This window comes from Gobio gobio (assembly GCF_949357685.1).
Source record: "Gobio gobio genome assembly, chromosome: 25".
In the NCBI taxonomy this organism is placed as follows: Eukaryota; Metazoa; Chordata; class Actinopteri; order Cypriniformes; family Gobionidae; genus Gobio; species Gobio gobio.
Genome location: NC_137121.1, coordinates 9,805,842 through 9,825,938, shown reverse-complemented (window position 1 = coordinate 9,825,938; position 20,097 = coordinate 9,805,842). Strand labels below are relative to the sequence as shown.

Sequence of the window (20,097 nt, the reverse complement as noted above, 5' to 3'; positions counted from 1 at the left end):
CCCGCATTATGGGTTGATTCATTTTTACTGTAATGGTAACTTTTTTTTTTCATAGCCTATATACTTCATTACTTTTTCATTTTTTAAAGGTGCACTATGTAACTTTTCCGTCCACTAGAGGTCGCCTGCTCAAAACAAAGGGGTAGTTTGATGACGGCAAGTTTGAGCGCAGAATCGTAGGACATGTGGTCTTCACCTCACAGCCGGTGGAAAAGAATCTGGAAAGAAATCATGTTCATGGATGCGATTATTAACGTTACTGTAATATGAAGCAGAGCAGGACCGAGTGTTGTGGAGCTGAGGAACCGCTGGAGCGATTGTTAATAAGATGAACACAACACACGCCTCGCGAGCAGCGGGACTTTTATTATGACACAGTCGCCGGCACCACTTCCGGTCATGAGTATGAGGTAACGCAGCTCTGTTTATCATATTAGACACATCTGAGTGTGTTGAGAATGATGTTATGACGTTACTCTGTGCGTTCGCTCGGCAGCTGCTATGACACTTGTTCACACTGCAGTGAGAGTAAAGCGTTTCTGCAAAATAAATCCGGAAACCGAGGGTAACACAGATATGACGCAATCGACAGGTGACTCCGTCCTTGGTTAAAATAGCAATTTTTTTCACGATTTACAAATAGTTGGAAACATTTGGGATATTGTAAGTACTCAACTTTACAAAATATATAACACTGGCCTTGTGGTTTTTAGATATTTTACTGAAAAATTTTTACATAGTGCACCTTAAATACATATTGCCTACATTTAAGCTTGTTTAAAGGGTAACTAAACCCTAAAACAACTTTTTTTAGTTAATGATCTGCAAGACTGGGCCTTTATTGGTGCTGTTCATTGATTCAAGTAAATGTTTCGACATTTGGGTATAAAGTGTTTTATTTCTACAATATATGGTGTAAAAACGTCTGAGTCTTGAACAGTGGCTACTGCAGTTGAATTTTCCTATTGGACGTTGTGTGCCATCGTGACAAGTATGTTGATACTTGTTCCAACGGCTCACTCCCCACGCCCCTGGCACGAGCTCACCACGCCCGCATTGATCACATGAGAACGGCTTCACTCCAGAATTAACTCTCATGTTACATGAAGTAAAACATTATGAATGAAACTCACTTGACACATGCTTTAACATTGTAATGAAGAAAATACGGTTAAATAATGCAGTTGTCAGTACACATCAGGCTTTTCTTGCGATATTTTTGCCGCCCGTCACGTGTACAGATACTTTTCATACATGAGACGCGCTTTCAAACCCTGACACGCAAGTGGTTGCCGTGGTAACGAACAACAATACCGTAACGTGCTGGCGTAGATATTGTTTTCCTTTTATTTGAGGAAATCTGTTTATAATAAGCTATTAGGTTTGAACTTATTGGTCCTGCACTGCCTATTGATTCAGTTCATTTGAATGAAAATACATTGCATGTATCTGATCTATTTTTACTGGCATTCAGTAAGTATTTGACTGTTCATAGATTAGGTCAGTGGTCCCATTCTCTTTTGCGCTGCTGCTTCGCTAGCATCGTCGCAGTTTGAGCCAGCGACTCGAATTGAAAATTCAGGAAAATTCAGGTGAAGGTGGGGAAGAAAAGTCCTCTGCTTCGAATGACCGCTCTGTTGCAAATCTACTGTCGTCACTTTCCATCTTTGCGAGTCTGACAGCTGTCAATCAATCCGTCACTGCGGGTCTCAGGGAGTATGAGGTCTCTGTGGAACAAAAGTGGGCGTTTCTAAATTTGTGGGTGTTTTCAAACTGATGGGTGCATATTCCCTTCACCCGACCCCACCCCTAAACCCTACCCACACTGTGACTTGGGCAAATCAGGTAACGCAGTGAAAAACGCCCTCTGTTTATAGCCTCACCCACTGATCTAGTAACTCCTATTACTATCCTGCAGAGACCTATACTTGGTCCTATACACGCCCCCGCTAAGCCCCGCCCTCGGTTCGTCCCCTCTGTCGCAGCTGGGCTCTGCCCATTTTTCCAGCATTTTTCAAATATTGCCAGTGGGTGGAGTTAGGCTCTGACCAGGGGTTGAGTTACCCTTTAACAAATATTCAAAGTAAAAATGAAACATTTAGAAGTAATTCAAGTGTATTCGGCCAGTCTCTGTTGTCCCGTGTCCACCTTAACGGCGCTGGATCTCGCGCCGGAGCTTGTATCACGATCAGCAGGGGAACTTCTAACTTCAGACCGCTGCCCTGCGTTTCTCTCGTAGCTGAAATATGCTGTGACTGACTCCATAACCAGTCCATAAACAATCAGCGTACAGTTCTGAGAACATATTTTACATCTTAAGTATTTATATAACGAATTTATAGATAAAATAAATGAACACAAACCTGTATTTTACCAAACACATGCACCAATTTGACGGAGCTGCAATGCTCTCTCCTCAAGAGGTCGCGAAAAGCCAGCGATAAATAACCCCTGGGTTGTTATGTCTGACCCAGGAGCTGGGTAGTCTCAGCCTCAGACAGACGTCACGCCCACATATCGTGGGCTGAACGTCTGATGCAAATGGCAATGTGATCAATTTGACTTGATTCTACCTAGTGATGGATGAATTTGCTGCCCACACACATAGAATTTAATTCGACTCAAGACCTTTGACGTCAACAATATGATTAGCATTAGCACACACACTCTCAAACAATGGGCTGTGGTATTCATACAGGCAAGTCGTGACGTTTCCTGTTTCTTTTGTTCCCACTTTCCCCTCTCATTTCCTCTCCTTTCTCTACTATATTATTACTAAAATGGCAAAAATGTTAGGAAAAGAATAAATAAAGATTCTCAGCCACTAAGATGCTACCTGAAACATTTCACCAGTGTTAGAAAATTGACATCTTCTGTAAACAGTCGCTAACAGCATTGATTTCCTGGCAAACACAACGATTTACTGACTAAACAGCACCAGAAACTAAATGAAGCTCAGGTTTTATCTACAAACGCTTCTGTTTTCTCAGTGCTTGTAACTTGACGGTTAGCATACATGCTGTGACACATTAAGCCATACACTGCAAAAATGTCTTCTTGCGAAGTTAATTCGTCTGTTTACTCGTTTTCCAGTTGAAACATCTAAAAATCCTTAAAACATCGGTAAAAGTATCAGTAAATCAAATTGTACATAAAATGTACTTAAAATCAAACTGATATTAATATTAATCATATCAAAGGGATAGTCCACCCATCATTACTCACCCTCATGTGATTCTAAAGCTGTATGACTTTCTTTTTTTCTGTCAGTGTTTGCGTGTGTGTGTGTGTGTGTGTGTGTGTGTGTGTGTGTGTGTGTGTGTGTGTGTGTGTGTGTGTGTGTGTGTGTGTGTGTGTGTGTGTGTGTGTGTGTGTGTGTGTGTGTGTGTGTGTGTGTGTGTGTGTGTGTGTGTGTGTGTGTGGTTTATGAGGACACAAATGTGTATAATGACATGGGTTTTAAAATGTAAACATGGCTTATGAGGACAGATATGAAATGTTTAAAATGATCGTTTTCAATAATACTCTAATATTAAATGGTCATAATTACTCATTCCATCCCCAGAAATTGAGAAAAATCAAAGTAGTAAAAATCATAGTACTTAGTGAAAAAGATGTTGTTAAACAAATAGTTAAAATATACCCTATTTGTGTAGTTCGTGCATGAATTTGGATATTTAATGTGAAATTATTACAATATAGAAATATTTATTAAAAATATTATGTGTGGTTATTCACGATTAATAAGAAAAATTTGTGATTAATTCGTAAATTATATATATTAAATGGAAAATAAAACAAAAAAAGACAGAACATCAAAAATACTTATTAACAGAAGTGTATTTGTGCAGTTTATTGCTCATATGGCTAATGCGATTTGAATCCAGCTAGTGATTTTCTCCCCATGGTTTCCTGTCTTCTGTCTCCTTTTAATCCCTCATCTAAATAACAATAAAAATGGTGAGAAGGCCAAAAATAAGCTAAGATTATTACATAAAAACATTTCACCTCTAATACAAATGACAACTTCAGTAAACAGTGGCCATAAGTTATGGATTTCCTGACAAACATGAGACTATGCAGACTAAACAATGGCAGAAAGCACAGCTTTTCTTAGCTAAAAATGTGGTTAGCATTATCTGTAGCTAGGTCTGACACTTTGAGCTGTGGTGCTCGTACTGATGAAAATATTACCCCCAACAATTCTAATGCAGCTATATTTGTATGTTTTCTAAAGAAAATGTGAATGTTTGTGGTCATGGAAGTGTAGTTGTTAAGGTTAGTATAGTTTGTATAAATGCCTTTAGGTTCTGATCATCTGGAGTGGGTTAAAATCTGTACAGCATATGACAAACGGCAGACGTCTGACCTCCTGCACCGGACACACTAACATACTTTACACACTCGCAGCTGTGGGGCTTCCTGGAGTTTTGCATTATGTTTGTTTGACTAAATCTGCACTTTGTTTAAAAGGTGCATCTGACCACCCATGTTAAATCCAGTTTTAGCATGATGGATGTACATTTAATTATGTGATGAAACCAGATGAGAAACGGCTTGTTTGCTGTCTGCATGGTAGAACAGCTTTATTATTCACAACCATGTTAATTTTATACATAGAAAATGTTGGAGTTGTGGATTACTGGTTGGAGCACATGCTTGAACATATGCTTGAGTCCGACTTGTGACATTTATTTGTGGTTAATGTGATTTGAATGCATTTTTCTAATACCCTTTCCTCCATAATTTCTATATTATAAATAAAAATGGCAAAGAATTACAGGAAAACAAACAAAGATTAGCAACATGAAACAATCCTGAAAACAGGAACTACAGTTACCAAAATTGATTTTTGTTTTATTTATTTAAAGGGATAGTTCGCCCAAAATGAAAATTCTATCATCACTTACTCATTTCTCTTCAGATAAACACAAATGAAGATAGGAAAATAATCCATCTCTGTGAGTCCATATAATGCAAGTGAATGACTGTCGCTCGGTTGAAGTTTGAAAAACCACACACACCGCGATCATGACGGTAATCCATACAACCCAGTGGATGAATCAATGTCTTCTGACGGAAATTATATGTGTGTGTAAGAAAAATTATATAACACTTTATTTTTCATGGTCCCCAACAGAAATTGAATTGAATACTGACTACAAGTAACTTTACAACTACATGTCAACTAACACTCATTAGAATATTAGTAGACTCTGTTTAATATCTGCTAACACCTTATATTGATGCTCCCCAGCAGACATTCTATTGACTACAAGTACCTTTACAACTACAATAGACATTCTACTGACTACAAGTACATTTACAACTACAACATACATTCTACTGACTACAAGTAACTTTACAACTACAATAGACATTCCACTGACTACAAGTACATTTACAACTTCAACAGACATTCTACTGACTACAAGTACATTTACAACTACAACAGACATTCTACTGACTACAAGTACCTTTACAACTACAATAGACATTCTACAGACTACAAGTACCTTTACAACTACAATAGACATTCTACTGACTACAAGTACCTTTACAACTACAACAGACATTCTACTGACTACAAGTACCTTTACAACTACAACAGACATTCTACTGACTACAAGTACCTTTACAACTACAACAGACATTCTACTGACTACAAGTACCTTTACGACTACAACAGACATTCTACTGACAACAAGTACCTTTACAACTACAACAGACATTCTACTGACTACAAGTACCTTTACAACTACAACAGACATTCTACTGACTACAAGTAACTTTACAACTACAACAGACATTCTACTGACTACAAGTACCTTTACAACTACAACAGGCATTCTACTGACAACAAGTACATTTACAACTACAACAGACATTCTACTGACTACAAGTAACTTTACAACTACAATAGACATTCTACTGACTACAAGTACCTTTACAACTACAACAGACATTCTACTGACTACAAGTACCTTTACAACTACAACAGACATTCTACTGACTACAAGTACCTTTACAACTACAACAGACATTCTTCTGACTACAAGTACCTTTACGACTACAACAGGCATTCTACTGACTACAAGTACCTTTACGACTACAACAGACATTCTACTGACTACAAGTACCTTTACAACTACAACAGGCATTCTACTGACAACAAGTACATTTACAACTACAACAGACATTCTACTGACTACAAGTACCTTTACAACTACAACAGACATTCTACTGACTACAAGTACCTTTACAACTACAACAGACATTCTACTGACTACAAGTACCTTTACAACTACAACAGACATTCTACTGACAACAAGTACCTTTACAACTACAACAGACATTCTACTGACTACAAGTACCTTTACAACTACAACAGACATTCTACTGACTACAAGTACCTTTACAACTACAACAGACATTCTACTGACTACAAGTAACTTTACGACTACAACAGACATTCTACTGACTACAAGTAACTTTGCAACTACTTGTCAACTTACTCTCATTAGAGTATTAGGAGACTGTCTGTTTAATATCTGCTAACACTTTATTGTTGATGCTCCCTCAACAGACAAACTTATTGTACTAACACTAATTCTAACCTAACAGTCTACTAATACTCAGAAGTCATTTATTCATCCACTGGGGTCATATGGATTCCTGTCACGATTGTTGTGTGTGGTTTCACATTTACTTGCATTAAATGGACTCACAGAGATGGATTATTTTCCTAAAAATGTGTGTTTATCTGAAGAGAGAAAGTTATATATGTCAGGTATGGCATGAAGGTGAGTAAATGAGAATATTTAATTTTGGGTGAACTATCCCTTTAAGTTTACTTGATCTTTTTGGAGGAAAACTACATCCACTGAATTTTAAAAAGGCATTTTTATTGTCCCCTCACTTGGAAAATGACAAAATAAAGCCACGGTAAAACCTGAAATGCTCTAATGGTCAGAAAAAAGGATTAGGTGTGAGTGATTGGATTTCTGATATCTGTTGTGTATCGTGTGTATCCTCAGGTACAACAGGGACAGGTGTACTACTACCACGACAGCAGTGAGACCACAGAAGACAGTTTCACTCTCATGGCGTCTGCTTTTGACATCACCCGCCGGAGTGCATCCCTGAAAGTCGGCGTCACCGTCCTCCCTGTGAACGACGAACCGCCCCGCATCCAACGCAACACTGGACTGGAGGTACGCCGAGTAGCCTACCCAAGTTCCCTGTTTTAAACATTAATGAAGCTTCTAGAACAGAGACGTAGTCGGAAAATTCAGAGCGACTCCCTCCGCTGGAACACAGAGTGTCATTCAGTGCTCGCTCAATGCTGTCTGTGGTTTCTGGTCGCCCTGGAAACTCATATTTTTGGAAAACCATGACGGTGGCAGGAATTCAGCTTCTGGGCTGGAGGGAAAGCCGACCAATCAGAGATGCCGTTTGACTCCCGCAAAATGTGAAATAATGATATGTGTGTTTTTCCACATGCGGATGGTTCCCTTTCTCTCAGTCTGTCTCTGTATCAGACATGCTTTAATCCAGGACACCTCAATTTTCAATGTTTACTGATGATAATAACAGAGAAGATCCAAATTCAGACATGCTCTTTCCAAAATTGTAAACACAATTTGCTAGCACAGGGTCTAAGGCACGCACTCATAATTGGTCATAACTCATTCAAAAAATAATGATTGGATCATATTTCACCCCCAAATCAAAAGAAAAAATATATATAATTATAAATTAGTGCTGTCAAATCTATTAATCGCGATTAATCACATTCTAACATAGACAATACATTTACAAACTAACTTAATCAAGATTAATTTATTTGACAGCACTAATATAAATAAACGTAAATATGATTATATAAATAAATAATAGATAAATACATAAATTCTATTCAAATTATATTTTAATTAGGGCTGTCAAAAGATTAATCGCGATTAATCGCATCCAAAATAAAAGTTTGTGTTTACATAATATATGTGTGTGTACTCTGTTAATTATTATTTATATATAAATACACACACAAGCATGTATATATTTAAGAAAAAAATATTATTTGTATATATAAAACATATATATTTATATATATTATAGATTATATAAATGTATATACAGTATATACATGCAAATATTTCTTAAATATATACATGAATGTGTGTGTATTTATATATAAATAATAATTAACAGAGTACACACACATATATTATGTAAACACAAACTTTTATTTTGGATGCGATTAATGGCGATTAATCTTTTGACAGCCCTAATTTTAATTTATTCTGTTTGCAGGAAATATAAATATGCACTTTTTTTCAAACCATTTAAGCACAATTCCCAAAACTTAATGCGAGTCTCATTTGCATTTTTACAATTATAAATATAATTATTTATAATTATAATTTTATTTTGATACAAATAAAATTAATCCTCAGTGTAATGCAAAATATATATATATATATATATATTCAATTAAATTCAAATTTATTTGTATAGCGCTTTTCACGATACATATCATTTCAAAGCAGCTTCACAGAAAAAGCATCTACATTACAATTTAATTGATTTGTACATGTTATGCATTTCAGAATCGCACATATACAAGCAATATATATACATCACTGTAATGTGGAAAAAAATCTTAAGTGGGTCACTTTTTAAAAGTACCATTTGAAATAATCATTATTTTCACATTACAGCAATGAGAATATGCTTTTTTTTTTGCATTTGCATTTTGTTGCAATAATTTCCATAAAAAATACTAATGTCCTAAAATAGCTTCGTTTTAAATGTATTTTTGGTTTTTGGTATGAAATATGAAACTTTAGTGAGATTCATCCACACACACACACACACACACACACACACACAAACGCACAGTAATATATCAGACACACCCGTCCAATCAGAGAGAGATTGCTGTTTCCCATCAAAGCGGACCTCAGCACAGCATGCTGGGATTTGATTTGCCATGCAGCTTCTGATCCATGTTACATCTATTAAATATTGAGTATGAAGAAACAGCAATTTCCAGCCCAATTTGGGAGATATTTGTTTCATAAACTTCAGTTGTGCTGTACTCTGGTGTAGTGCTACCATCTAGTGGAAGCCCGTGCACATTCTCCACAGAAAATGATGTAAAGGTCTTTGAACGGTCACCAGGAGGCAGTACAGAGAGTTCTCTGGTATGACTAATATTTACCCTGGTAATGACACTGCATTATCCTCCATTAAATAGCACTCGCAGGAAGAGAGGAGATTATTTTACATGCACTTAAATCTTAAAGGTCACATTATGTTAAAACTAGATTACTAAATGATAATGAGCTTGTGGACCTTTCTGTTCCAGGGCACTGCCATGTACTCAATTCCAGTTTTTCCTTCCTCTTCTACACTCGGTCTCTCAGGAGAGCGCTAGATGGAGGCAGTGAAAGCGTTCAGGAACAGATAAATGTGTGTTGATGTGTGGCAGCCCTGCACTCTCCCAGCTGAATTTGATCATTTAAGAATGCCTTTCAGCAACTTGTCCATTACACATCCATTAGAGCTGCATCAGAGGAGACATAACTGCCTCTTTCACATCCCAACAACTCCAGACAGTTAGACACCTCTGAAAACAACAGTTTAGTTGTTCTATCTTGTTTATTGGTTTGTTTATCTCTCTTTGTCTGTGTGTGTGCTCTCTCCTTTCAGCTCTTAGCCGGTGAGGAGTCTGAAATCACAGCCAATATACTGAGCAGCGATGATCTGGACACCCCTCCGGAGGAGTTGGTGTATTCTATCGAGATGCCCAGCAATGGGATTGTTGCCTTAAAAGTGTCTCCAGATGAGAGTGTGGACAGTTTCACCCAGTCTCAGATTAATAATGGAGAGGTTTTATTCATTCATAAGGGTGGGTTGCCTTCAATTTCTCTGAATTGTGTCCTTTAAAACCTTTGAAAACAGAATAAAATATCAGCTACTAAAGAGAAACGAGTAGGCCGTCTGAGGATGGACCAGAAAAGAGACTTTGGGCCTCAAAATGACTTAGCGGCCACATAGAAACATGCTTACATATCGCTTGCATGCTTAAAACTACTCAGAACATCTTAACAATCATATAGAGTTGCAGCACGCAACAAAAAACTATAGAGTGCAACGGTGCCCATCCCACTTTTACAGCAGCGCCGGTTCCGGAAGTATTTTTTCCATTCATTTCTCCCATAGGATTTTTTTTTTAAAGTCTTCGTTAAAGCACTATGAGGTGAATCATAACATTACAAACGTTGACAAAAAAGTATTTGGAAATCAGACAAAGATACAAGACTGTCTCATTAACGGTTTTAGTGAGAGTAAAGGCCCTTTCACACCGGACGCGTAACGAAAAAGCGAAGCGGAAAAAGCGAATATTTCGTGTGCGAATAGTTCGCGTCAAAACCATTCACATCAGCCGTGACGCGAGTTTGCGACGTTTCAGACCTCCAACATTCCAAAACATTTGCGGCGACAGCTGAGAAAACACGGACACTTCATCATTCAGTGGAGATGAGCTTTTCATTTTCTTTAAAAGACAGAGAAGAAGGTTTTGGGTGCACCCAGTCTTAAAGAACAGAGAGTCTGAAGGGGAGTAGCTATGCTAATCTTGTACAGGGGCCGGTTGCATAAACTGCTTAGACTAGTCTTAAAAGTTAGTCATCTATTTTTTTCTTCAAGACTGTTCTTAACTTTTTAAAGTCAGTTACATAAAAAGTTAGATTGGTCTAATTTGAATCAGAAAAGTTAGACTGATAACCTCTTGACTAATTGCTAGTGTGTCAAATTAGTTCTTAAGACACAGTCTAAACATAATGGCTAAGTATATGCAACTGGCCCCAGGAGCTAAAACTTTATCATGGCCGGTTCCACACTTACTTTCAAATGTCCGTGGGTCAATTTGAGGAGCTCCTCCAGAGACAGTAGCACCGCATCTGACGAGACAAACACACTTCAGGAACCAATCGATCCGGAGCAGCTCTGTTTCCAACTATGTTTCCAGTTGAGTCACAATGTAAACATTTAAGTGCCACAGTCGTACTGACGGAAACACATTCACCTTCTATAGTCGCGGACACAATTAGGTTAGAAAAAAAATCAACGTATTGATTATAATATCATAATCTGTAGCCTATAGTGGGCAAACACAGCTGCATCTGTACAGCTGTAAACACAACTACAGCTGTAATCTCGTGAGAAATGCGATACCTGGCAAAGGTTAATGTTGATTGAATGGCTAGTGACATCAACTGGACATTTCGTCACCAAAAAAAATCGACATCGAAACAAAAAAAATACAAGTTTTTCCGCCGCATCACATTCGCGTTCAGTGTGGAAGCTCTCATTACACAAACAGCTGATCAAAAAATAAAACCATCGCGCGAATTATTCGCGCGTCAAAATCGCGTCCAGTGTGAAAGGACCTTAAGAACTACAATCCCATGAAGCATTGCAAACAGCATAATTCAATAAAAAATGATGGAGAAATATAAAATTGCGCATTTAAAAATGTTGATTATACCTAGAGAAACGATATAATTTAAGTTTATTGCAAAATATGCATATATGTGTATTTTCAGAGTGAAGGGGGACGGACTCGGTTCAACATTTGCAGTGCTTCATGGGAGTGGGCGGGGCTATTTTGGCAAAAGAGCATAGACTGTAAAAAATATGGACGTAGTGTCCGTGACGTCACCCATAGGATTCTGAAGAGCAGTTTTGAAGTTGGTCGTTGCCATCTTGTCAGCACGTCACTCCTGGATAACAGAAAAGGGAGAGGCGGGACGAGGCTGGAGCTGAAGTGACGTGATGCTAACAGACAGCAGACAAACGGCAATCCACCTGTCACTTAAAATGGCCACGTCCTTAATTATGCAGAACTTTAAGGCTTTATATAATGTAAACGAATGAGTTATAAAAAAAATCACCCCCCTCACAGTTGTCACGAAGGGCAAAATTAGCCGTATAGACCAAAACCACAATTTGTACCAGGCTGTAAACGTGTTCTTCTGCTGTAAAGTTGGGCATTTTAACATGGGGCTCAATGAGATTCTGCTCCATTCTGAAGCCTGTCCCTAGTGGCCAGTCGATGTATTGCAGTTTAAGTCACTTCTGTATTGACTTCAAGAGAAACTGGGGGAGGTTGCCGTTTTCTAAAGAGCTAGTTTTCCACTGATTGGTGGAATTTTGCACAGCATCATGGGTAATGTAGTTTTTCACCACGAATTCCACTAAGTTGAAATAATGCAGGCTCACAGCTTCAACAGAAGCAGTTTGTCACTCAAAACACCTTGCAACACCTAGCCTTATTGTATGAGTGTAACATGATGTAGTGAATATGATTGCTTGTGTCTGATCTCAGGCTCCGAATCGGGTGGGTTCAGCTTCACTGTGACTGATGGAGAACACACTTCACCTCTCTACCACTTTGCTGTCAAGGCAAGACAGCTCACCATCTCCATGGAAACGGAGGGACAACTCATGGTCTTCCCAGGTGGGCTTCACACATCCCAAGCTTAAAACTAAACACTGTCTTTCTCTGGGCCAAAGGAAATATCTTTACTGGCCGAGAGATATTTTAATTTTCCTCATCATGAACAGTCTGTAATCTTAACCAAATAGATCAATTATAGCTGCTAAAATGAGTTTTTTTGAAGGAATCAGTGAAGTGATATGATTTGTTTGATGTTTGTCAGGCACAAGGCAAGTGATCAGTGGAGATATTTTGCGGGCTATAACAAGTGAAGACGGTGATGAAATCACATACTCCCTGGTGAAACCTCCTCGCCTGGGACGAATAATCAAACCTAACCAGCTTGGACAGTTTGAGAAGATCACCAAATTCACACAGAATGAGGTCAATAAAGTTGTATATTTGTGAACATGTACTTGGAGAGGAAAACAGAAGCACATACAGCCCTAATAAATCCCTAAATATGCTGTCAATAAAGCCTTTTCCAATGTAATTCCATCGTTGAACACAAGAGGGCACCATTGTATCAGTAAATCATATTAGCGGACAGTAAAGGGCAACAATATGCTCTCATTACAGTCAGGCTTTTGCTTGTTGAATCTAATTTATTGCTATAATTATGGTCTGTCTATTTTTGGCTGTTTTGCAGACTGTGTTATAGGATGTGGCCAATTATTATTTGTATTTCTTCCTCTTGTGTGTTCAGTTGGATGCAGGTGCTGTGTATTATGAGCATCAGATGCCGTCTGAGCCCTTCTGGGTCCTGAAAGATTCTGTTGAGCTGGCCCTTACAGTGCCTCCAGCAGCAGAGCTGCATCACACCCTGCCAGTCACTGTCTCATACTATGCTGCCAATCGAAACGTCTCTTCTCAGCTCTGGAAGAACAAAGGTAACTGCCAATTAAATTAATTGGGGTTTGATGCAGGTGCCTTTTATCATTTGGTACAAAATTGAACAGAAGACTGTGAAATTATTGGCAAATGTGTTGGGAATAGGGTTGCAAACGGGCTGAACATTTCTGGCAAATTTCCAAACGTTTACGAAAATTTTCAAAAGATCCTGGAAAGTTTCCAAAGATTCTGAAAAGTTTCCAAACATTCTAAAGTTTCTAGAAAAAACTTTGCAACCCTAGTTGGGAACAGGATTAGGACACATTGCAGGCTGCATTTAAACTTGCATGTTCTGCATGAGCACCAAGGGTCAATGTGGTTGGAGCTTGTATGCCAGGTTTCCTCAAATATTGAAAGGCCACTTCTTTGCAGAGTTTAGCTCCAATCCCAAGACACCAAGGCAAGCTAAACAAGGTCTTGTGAGTTGCTAGAAAATAAATTACAGGTAGGTGAGGTTGATCACGGTTTGAGCTAGATTCTGCTGGGCCGTATTTGAGGAACTCTTTTGTATAGCCGCGTTTCTACCAGGACTTTCCCCAGGAACTACTAGGGACTAGTGGAGGTACTCTGTGTGTTTCGACCGCAGGGACCAGTGTCTAAATGAAGTTCCGGGTAAAAATGTTCCCCTCAGAAAGTTCCTGCTCGCGAGGAAGTACTTTTTCAAAGTTCAGGAACTTTCGGGGGTGGGACTTGGGAACTGAACATGCTGATTGGTTGACTCCAACCACCATTTTTAAAAGTCTGTTGCAGTGCGTGCGGTAAGAGTTGTTTGCTATTTGAATCAACAATGAAGTTTAAAAAATGCAACAGGCTTTATTAAGCTTATAAGCAGAGGACAAAATCCAGCGGGATAATTTAGGTGGAAACACGGCTTTAGTTAACCACTAGACCACAGTTCTGAAAATTAAATGTTAGTAAATGATTTGTCTTTTGGTGTTTTGTTAATGTATTGCAGGTGTGTCCGTGGTGCAGGGTCAGTCTAAAGTGATCGACAAATCTGTTTTGGATGCCTCTAACCTGCTTGCCAGTTTGCCTGAGCAGAAGCGGAAAGGGCAGGACATCGTCTACGAAGTTCGACGGTTCCCTGTTCATGGACGACTCACTCTCGGGGGCTCCGACCTGCCCCGTGACGCTCCCCATTTCCTGCAGGACGATGTGTCACGTGGTGATCTGGAGTACTATCACGGTGACTCTGGAGCATCTTCTGATAGCTTCTCTTTCCGTGTCCATCTAAACCCTAGTGGCCGCACCCCGCAAGTTCAGCCCGGTGCCGTGGTTCTGGAGGAGATCTTCCTGATGTCCATCAGACGGCGAGACTCCAACCCACCAGAACTCGCAAGCTTGGACATGCTTCTAGAAGCGCTACAGGGTTCCACGACCATCATCTCCAAAAACTACCTCAACACAGTCGACCAGGACAGCACACCGGACGAGGTCCGATTCACCATCTCCAAGAGTCCAGCTAACGGATATCTCATCTACACTGACTCTGGAGACCGGATCAACCAGTTCAGCCAGGAAGACATCAACAATGGGCGGATTGCTTTCGTCAGCGATGGAAGTCTGTCTGATGGCTTCATGGAATTTATAGTATCTGATGGGAAACACCAAACGGACCCACACACACTGCATATCGGGATCCTGGCCAGGTCTCTGATACTGAACAAAGCTCCGGAGATCCACGTAAAGCAGGGAGATGATGAGACACTAATCACTGAGGACATGCTGAGCACCTCCACTGGAGGTCCCGTTGAGGAGGAGGTACTCTATAAGATTACCAACGTCCCAAAGTATGCAGCTGTAATGGTGGACAGACAGCCCACCTCTGCTTTCACACAGAAGCAGATTAAACAGGGAAGAGTAAGTGTCCGTTTCGTGAAGTCCACCTCACCGAGAGATAGCGTGGCCTTTGTGGCCCGAAGCAGGGCTGCAAACGTGTCCTCAGTCCTCAACATTACCGTGAAACCACTGGCAAAGGTGGCCCAGAATCCCCTGCTCCCCAAGGGGGCTACTGTACTTGTCGACAGAAAGTTGTTGGACGCTACACCTCTGGCCAACAAGACCAGAAGCTCTCCAACCTTCAGCATAATCCAACAACCTCAAGGAGCTCGGTTCATCAAGAGGGGTGGGCTGGATGATGGCCAACCAGTGAGCTCCTTCACACAACGAGACCTGGATGAAGAACGGGTAGCTCTGGAGATCTTAAACACAACTGGGGGTCAAAGTCAAGATGAAGCACGCTTCCTCCTAAAGGCGCACGGCGTTCCTCCCGCAGAGTGTGTCTTGCCCTTCCACATTGTTCCATACGACCCGTCTAGAGTTTATGGCGCCACACTGCTCAAATTTCCACAGGTGTCCATTCCCGACAAGGAAACTGTTCAACACGAGCCCAGGTGGAGAGGAGATGGTGACGTGGTTTCTGGCAGCACTGTAGCCACTCCTGTGGTGTCTAGACGTAACACGCTGTGGGCTATCCTTATTCCCATCCTTGTCATCCTCCTACTCATGCTCCTGGCCGCACTACTGGCATACTACTTGGTCCGACGCAACAAAACGGGGAAGCACAACGTCCAAACAGTGGCGGCAAAGCCTAAGAATGGTGAAGTGAGTCAGGAGACTTTCAGGAAAACCGATCCCGCGAACAACATCCCCATGTCAAACATGGACTCCAAAGGGGCAGATCCTGAGTTGATACAGCACTGTCGGACAACAAACCCAGCACTGAAAAAGAACCAGTACTGGGTTTGAGATGGGTTGGCGACCGGACACTTGTGTTTTCAAGGCCTTGAATCATTCCAGTCAGTGTTATACAGTTTCCTTGCCATTATTGATGCTTATGAATTAAAGTCCAGCACAAATCTGAGTTTATGGTTTCTTAGATGGCATAACCAGATCTGTGTGGGTGCTGATGATCTAATAGTCACATGATCATTTTTCAGCTGAGGCTGAATTAACCGATTTTTAAGGTACTTTTGGACAAGAACATAACATATGTTTGAGCAATTCATTGTATGTATAGGCAGTAAATGGGTTAAGATCTTATTTGTCAGTGTTATTTACGTTTATGTTATGTGTTTGAGTTGCTTTTACACACTGATCAATATATGTGCGTTTTTTTCCCAGCTTTTGTGACACATTGTGAGATTTAAAATTGCTCTGACAATTTGGCACCTTTGTGATCACTTGTTTCAAGAAATGTTCTGAGTTCAATACAAGTTAAGCTAGCTCTGTTACATGATGTTGATATCCCTGAGAAAATAACAAAAAGTCATGCACTTATAGTGGAAGTCTATGGGGCAAGTTGTTGCACCGGGATAAACATTAAAATACGCACAGAGGTGTATAAACAAGATTTCAGCTTTCTACATTAACATGAGACTGCTGTGCAAAAATTACTTACTAACCTTATCTGCGAAAAGTTATTCAATCAGTTAAGACCGTGTAAAGCTTGTAAACTCTGACTTACGCTGTAAATTCATCTGCTAGAAATGTAGTCCCACCGCAAAAGGCCTGGATGCGCACCGACGGTACCCATTTTGGAAGGCTCCCTTATCTGAACAATTTATTTTAGATTGTGAAGTTTCTAATCAGTTGATTAGGTGTGCCTCTAGAAACAGAGTTGGGAAACATTGATTTAGACAACTTTGCTGCTCGGATAACAGTTAATATACAATACGTAGTTTCACAAAAAGAAATCCGATTTTAAACCCTTTGGAATACATTACCCCATAGAATCCCATTGCAAGTGCTTTTTAAGATCTTTTTTTCTGTGGTAACTGACAGCATAATATTCATAATATTCTTAAGCTGAAAGGATGCTTTGGTTTTCTGTTTTCAGCGGGGTCTGCGCAATTTTGAGGCACTTATTGATGGGTGCACTAGGTGTCAACAAACACTCATAGGCTGCATCCGAAAATGTAGGCAGCTGACTTGTTGCCTTGCTGCCTTATCAGGCAATGACTTTGTAGGCAGAGTTTGCGCACGAAGGTACCTCACAAAATTTATTTCGGACAGACGGCGTAATCTAAAGCAAAATAGAGCGAGCTTTGGCGATAAATAATCAAATATTTAAAGGGGTCCTATTATGCTTTTCCACTTTTTCAACTTTAGATAGTGTGTAATGTTGCTGTTTGAGCATAAAAAAGACCTGCAAGGTTACAAAGCTCAAAGTCCACTGGTCCAAAGGGAGATCATTTATTTAACAGAATCCACTTTCCAAGAGCTACAACGAACCACTCGTTTGGACTACAACACGATTTTTCCAGATCTTATAAAGTCGTAATGTGACTCATTTTAATAATCCCCGCCCACAGAATACACAAAAACGGAGACGGGGCCTGGCTGAGCTGCTGCTACGTCAAAGAAACTCATTTGTTTGGCCTTCCTAAGGCTGACGAGAGTGGTTAAAATTTATTTTAAACTGTTCCTGAACATTATAACCACAGCGTTTATCTGTGCGCTGCACATTATATGGAGAACAGCTTGTTTTCTGTTGCTTATGTAAGCTCTCGCTTTTGTAAGACGGTACACCGCTCCTTAGGAAAATTAGCCATGTTTTGTGATCGACTACTGTATTACCTTAGTTTTCCGACAAATTTCACGATTAAATGGTGGATAACATTGTATCTATAATGTATAAGTAAATTACAAAAAAAATACCACTCTGAAATGTCCTGTGAAATCTGTGCTTGCATATTCCGTGCATGAAATCCGTTCTGGACGATGCAATTGGTTTGAAATTGACGGCATCCGTAATATTCACACTAGGGAACAACTCGCAGTTATGGAGGGATGGGACATTTCTCGAACATGTGCTAAGCGTTGCCAATCACAGCACACTGGGCCAGCTAACCAATCACAGCACATTTCGTATTTCGGAAGGAGGGGCTTCATCGAAATCGGCGCGTTTGAGTCGACTGGGGAGAAAGGTGCTGTATAGTGTAAAATATGTGAAAAATAATGCGTTTTTTTAACAATCATGGATAATTACATATTCTAGAACACCCCAAAAACAAAATCAAAACTTAGTAAAAGGGCATAATAGGACCCCTTTAATGACTACAGTAATTTCTCGCTAGAAAAAACATCAGAAGTGGAAATTTACACACATTTACACACAAACTGACCACCAACAGACGCCACCTTTATTATTTTTGTCACAGAATGGAAAGCACAGGATTGTGGGATATAAAAGGCAGCGAAGGATACATCTATCAAAAATCAATCGGATGAAGGTATATCAGGAGACAGGAAGTTAAGCTAACATTGGGCGTGCCTTGATGCCTTCCTACCTTGGAAGGTGTCCTCCGAAGGCAGCATTTTTAAGTTTGTGGACGCAGCCATAGATGGGCTGTATCTTGTTTTAAAGAACTACCCAAAGAAGGTGGAAAATGTAGGAAAAACTCTGATGAAGGTGGAAACAATGAGTATGTGAGGAAGTCAGAAGGTACTCAGCAGGTACAACTCATTTGAAAGAGTATAAAGATATCTTTAGCTGTCTAAGCAACTTATTCTTTGTACTTCAAGGCAGAGAAATCACAGAGGTCAACAACTCTTTGCTGTCCTCTACAGGTCAGACGGAGTATTACAATACAGTCATAGTGTTGTCAATGGAGTATAGAGGTGGACAGATTAAACGTGTGCCTTTAGTTCTGTCAGATTATGGTGCTATAGTGCCAAATCGTATCATGCCTGCTCAAGTACAGTATGTATACTGCTCACTTTTGACACATAACCAGTGCTGCAAAATTTTATGGATCAAGAGTGTAAATGAGAATTCGTGTTTACTAATCATTGTATCAGTCGCGCGAAAGTAATACGAACAGCCTGAATGCTTTTAGTTATTTTTCTATAAATCTATCTTTTCTACTCCGTATGTCGTATTTGTTTTGTCCGTAAATGCTTTCATCCACTGCACTGATTACAGGCACTGAAGAAAATGTAAACGTTTTCTCCTCCAGAGCTGCAGCCACGGACAGGAAGCGAGTCAGCAGTGGCTTTATTCACGCTGTGTTCTGATTGGCTGCAGGGAAGATATGAGGCGATTATTCCTCAGGCGTCTGCGGCGTCTGTTTTCCACAGTTCAGTTCACACAACTTTTGTTTTAGGTTTAACTACAGGAAAATGTTGTGGCATGGTTGGGTGAAAGTGTTTGAGCATACACGTTTTACAAAATGATGTCTAGGGTTTACAGAAATCTGTCATTTGATTGCATATGAGTGCGGCTAAGGGAATAGTTCACCAACATTTTTTAATACTGACCCAACCTTACAGTTCTTCAAAACGTTGTATCACTTAAATTGAATTAATATGCTTTTATGGTACTTTTTGGGTGTGCTAGACACTGTTGGAATGGAAAAAGCAGCCTTAACATTTTGATAAATACATTTTTTTGTGTGTTCCACGGAGGATAGAAAGTCTTACGTGTTTGGATCAACCTGAGGATGAGTAAAGTTTTCATTTTCTATTCCTTAAATGTTTACCGAAAGACTGCTTCTCTCTGGATTGTAGTTAATTATTAGGATTTTCACTTGCTGAACTATATAATTAGATGTTTTAATTGGTTGTTTGGCTATTTTTTCTTATCTGACGTTCCTTATAATCATTGACCAATTCCTCCTCATCATTCCTGAGTTTAATTATAGAGAGACACGATTGGTTCCCAAGGTACTGCATATGGAATTTATATCACTGTTGATCTG

General features: G+C 39.7%; 1 protein-coding gene across 1 annotated transcript in view; it reads left to right on the top strand.

Annotated features, from left to right (window-relative positions):
• cspg4 (chondroitin sulfate proteoglycan 4) overlaps nt 1-19,264 on the top strand; it is an 87,629-nt gene extending 68,365 nt beyond the window's left edge. Inside the window, exons 5-10 of the mRNA XM_079809319.1 lie at nt 7,038-7,214; nt 9,715-9,913; nt 12,395-12,526; nt 12,729-12,889; nt 13,212-13,395; nt 14,352-19,264. Of these exons, the coding sequence (XP_079665445.1) occupies nt 7,038-7,214; nt 9,715-9,913; nt 12,395-12,526; nt 12,729-12,889; nt 13,212-13,395; nt 14,352-16,144 (2,646 nt within the window). The 3' untranslated portion in view covers nt 16,145-19,264. The remainder of the gene's footprint in view (nt 1-7,037; nt 7,215-9,714; nt 9,914-12,394; nt 12,527-12,728; nt 12,890-13,211; nt 13,396-14,351) is intronic.
• The last annotated feature ends 833 nt before the right edge of the window (nt 19,265-20,097 follow it).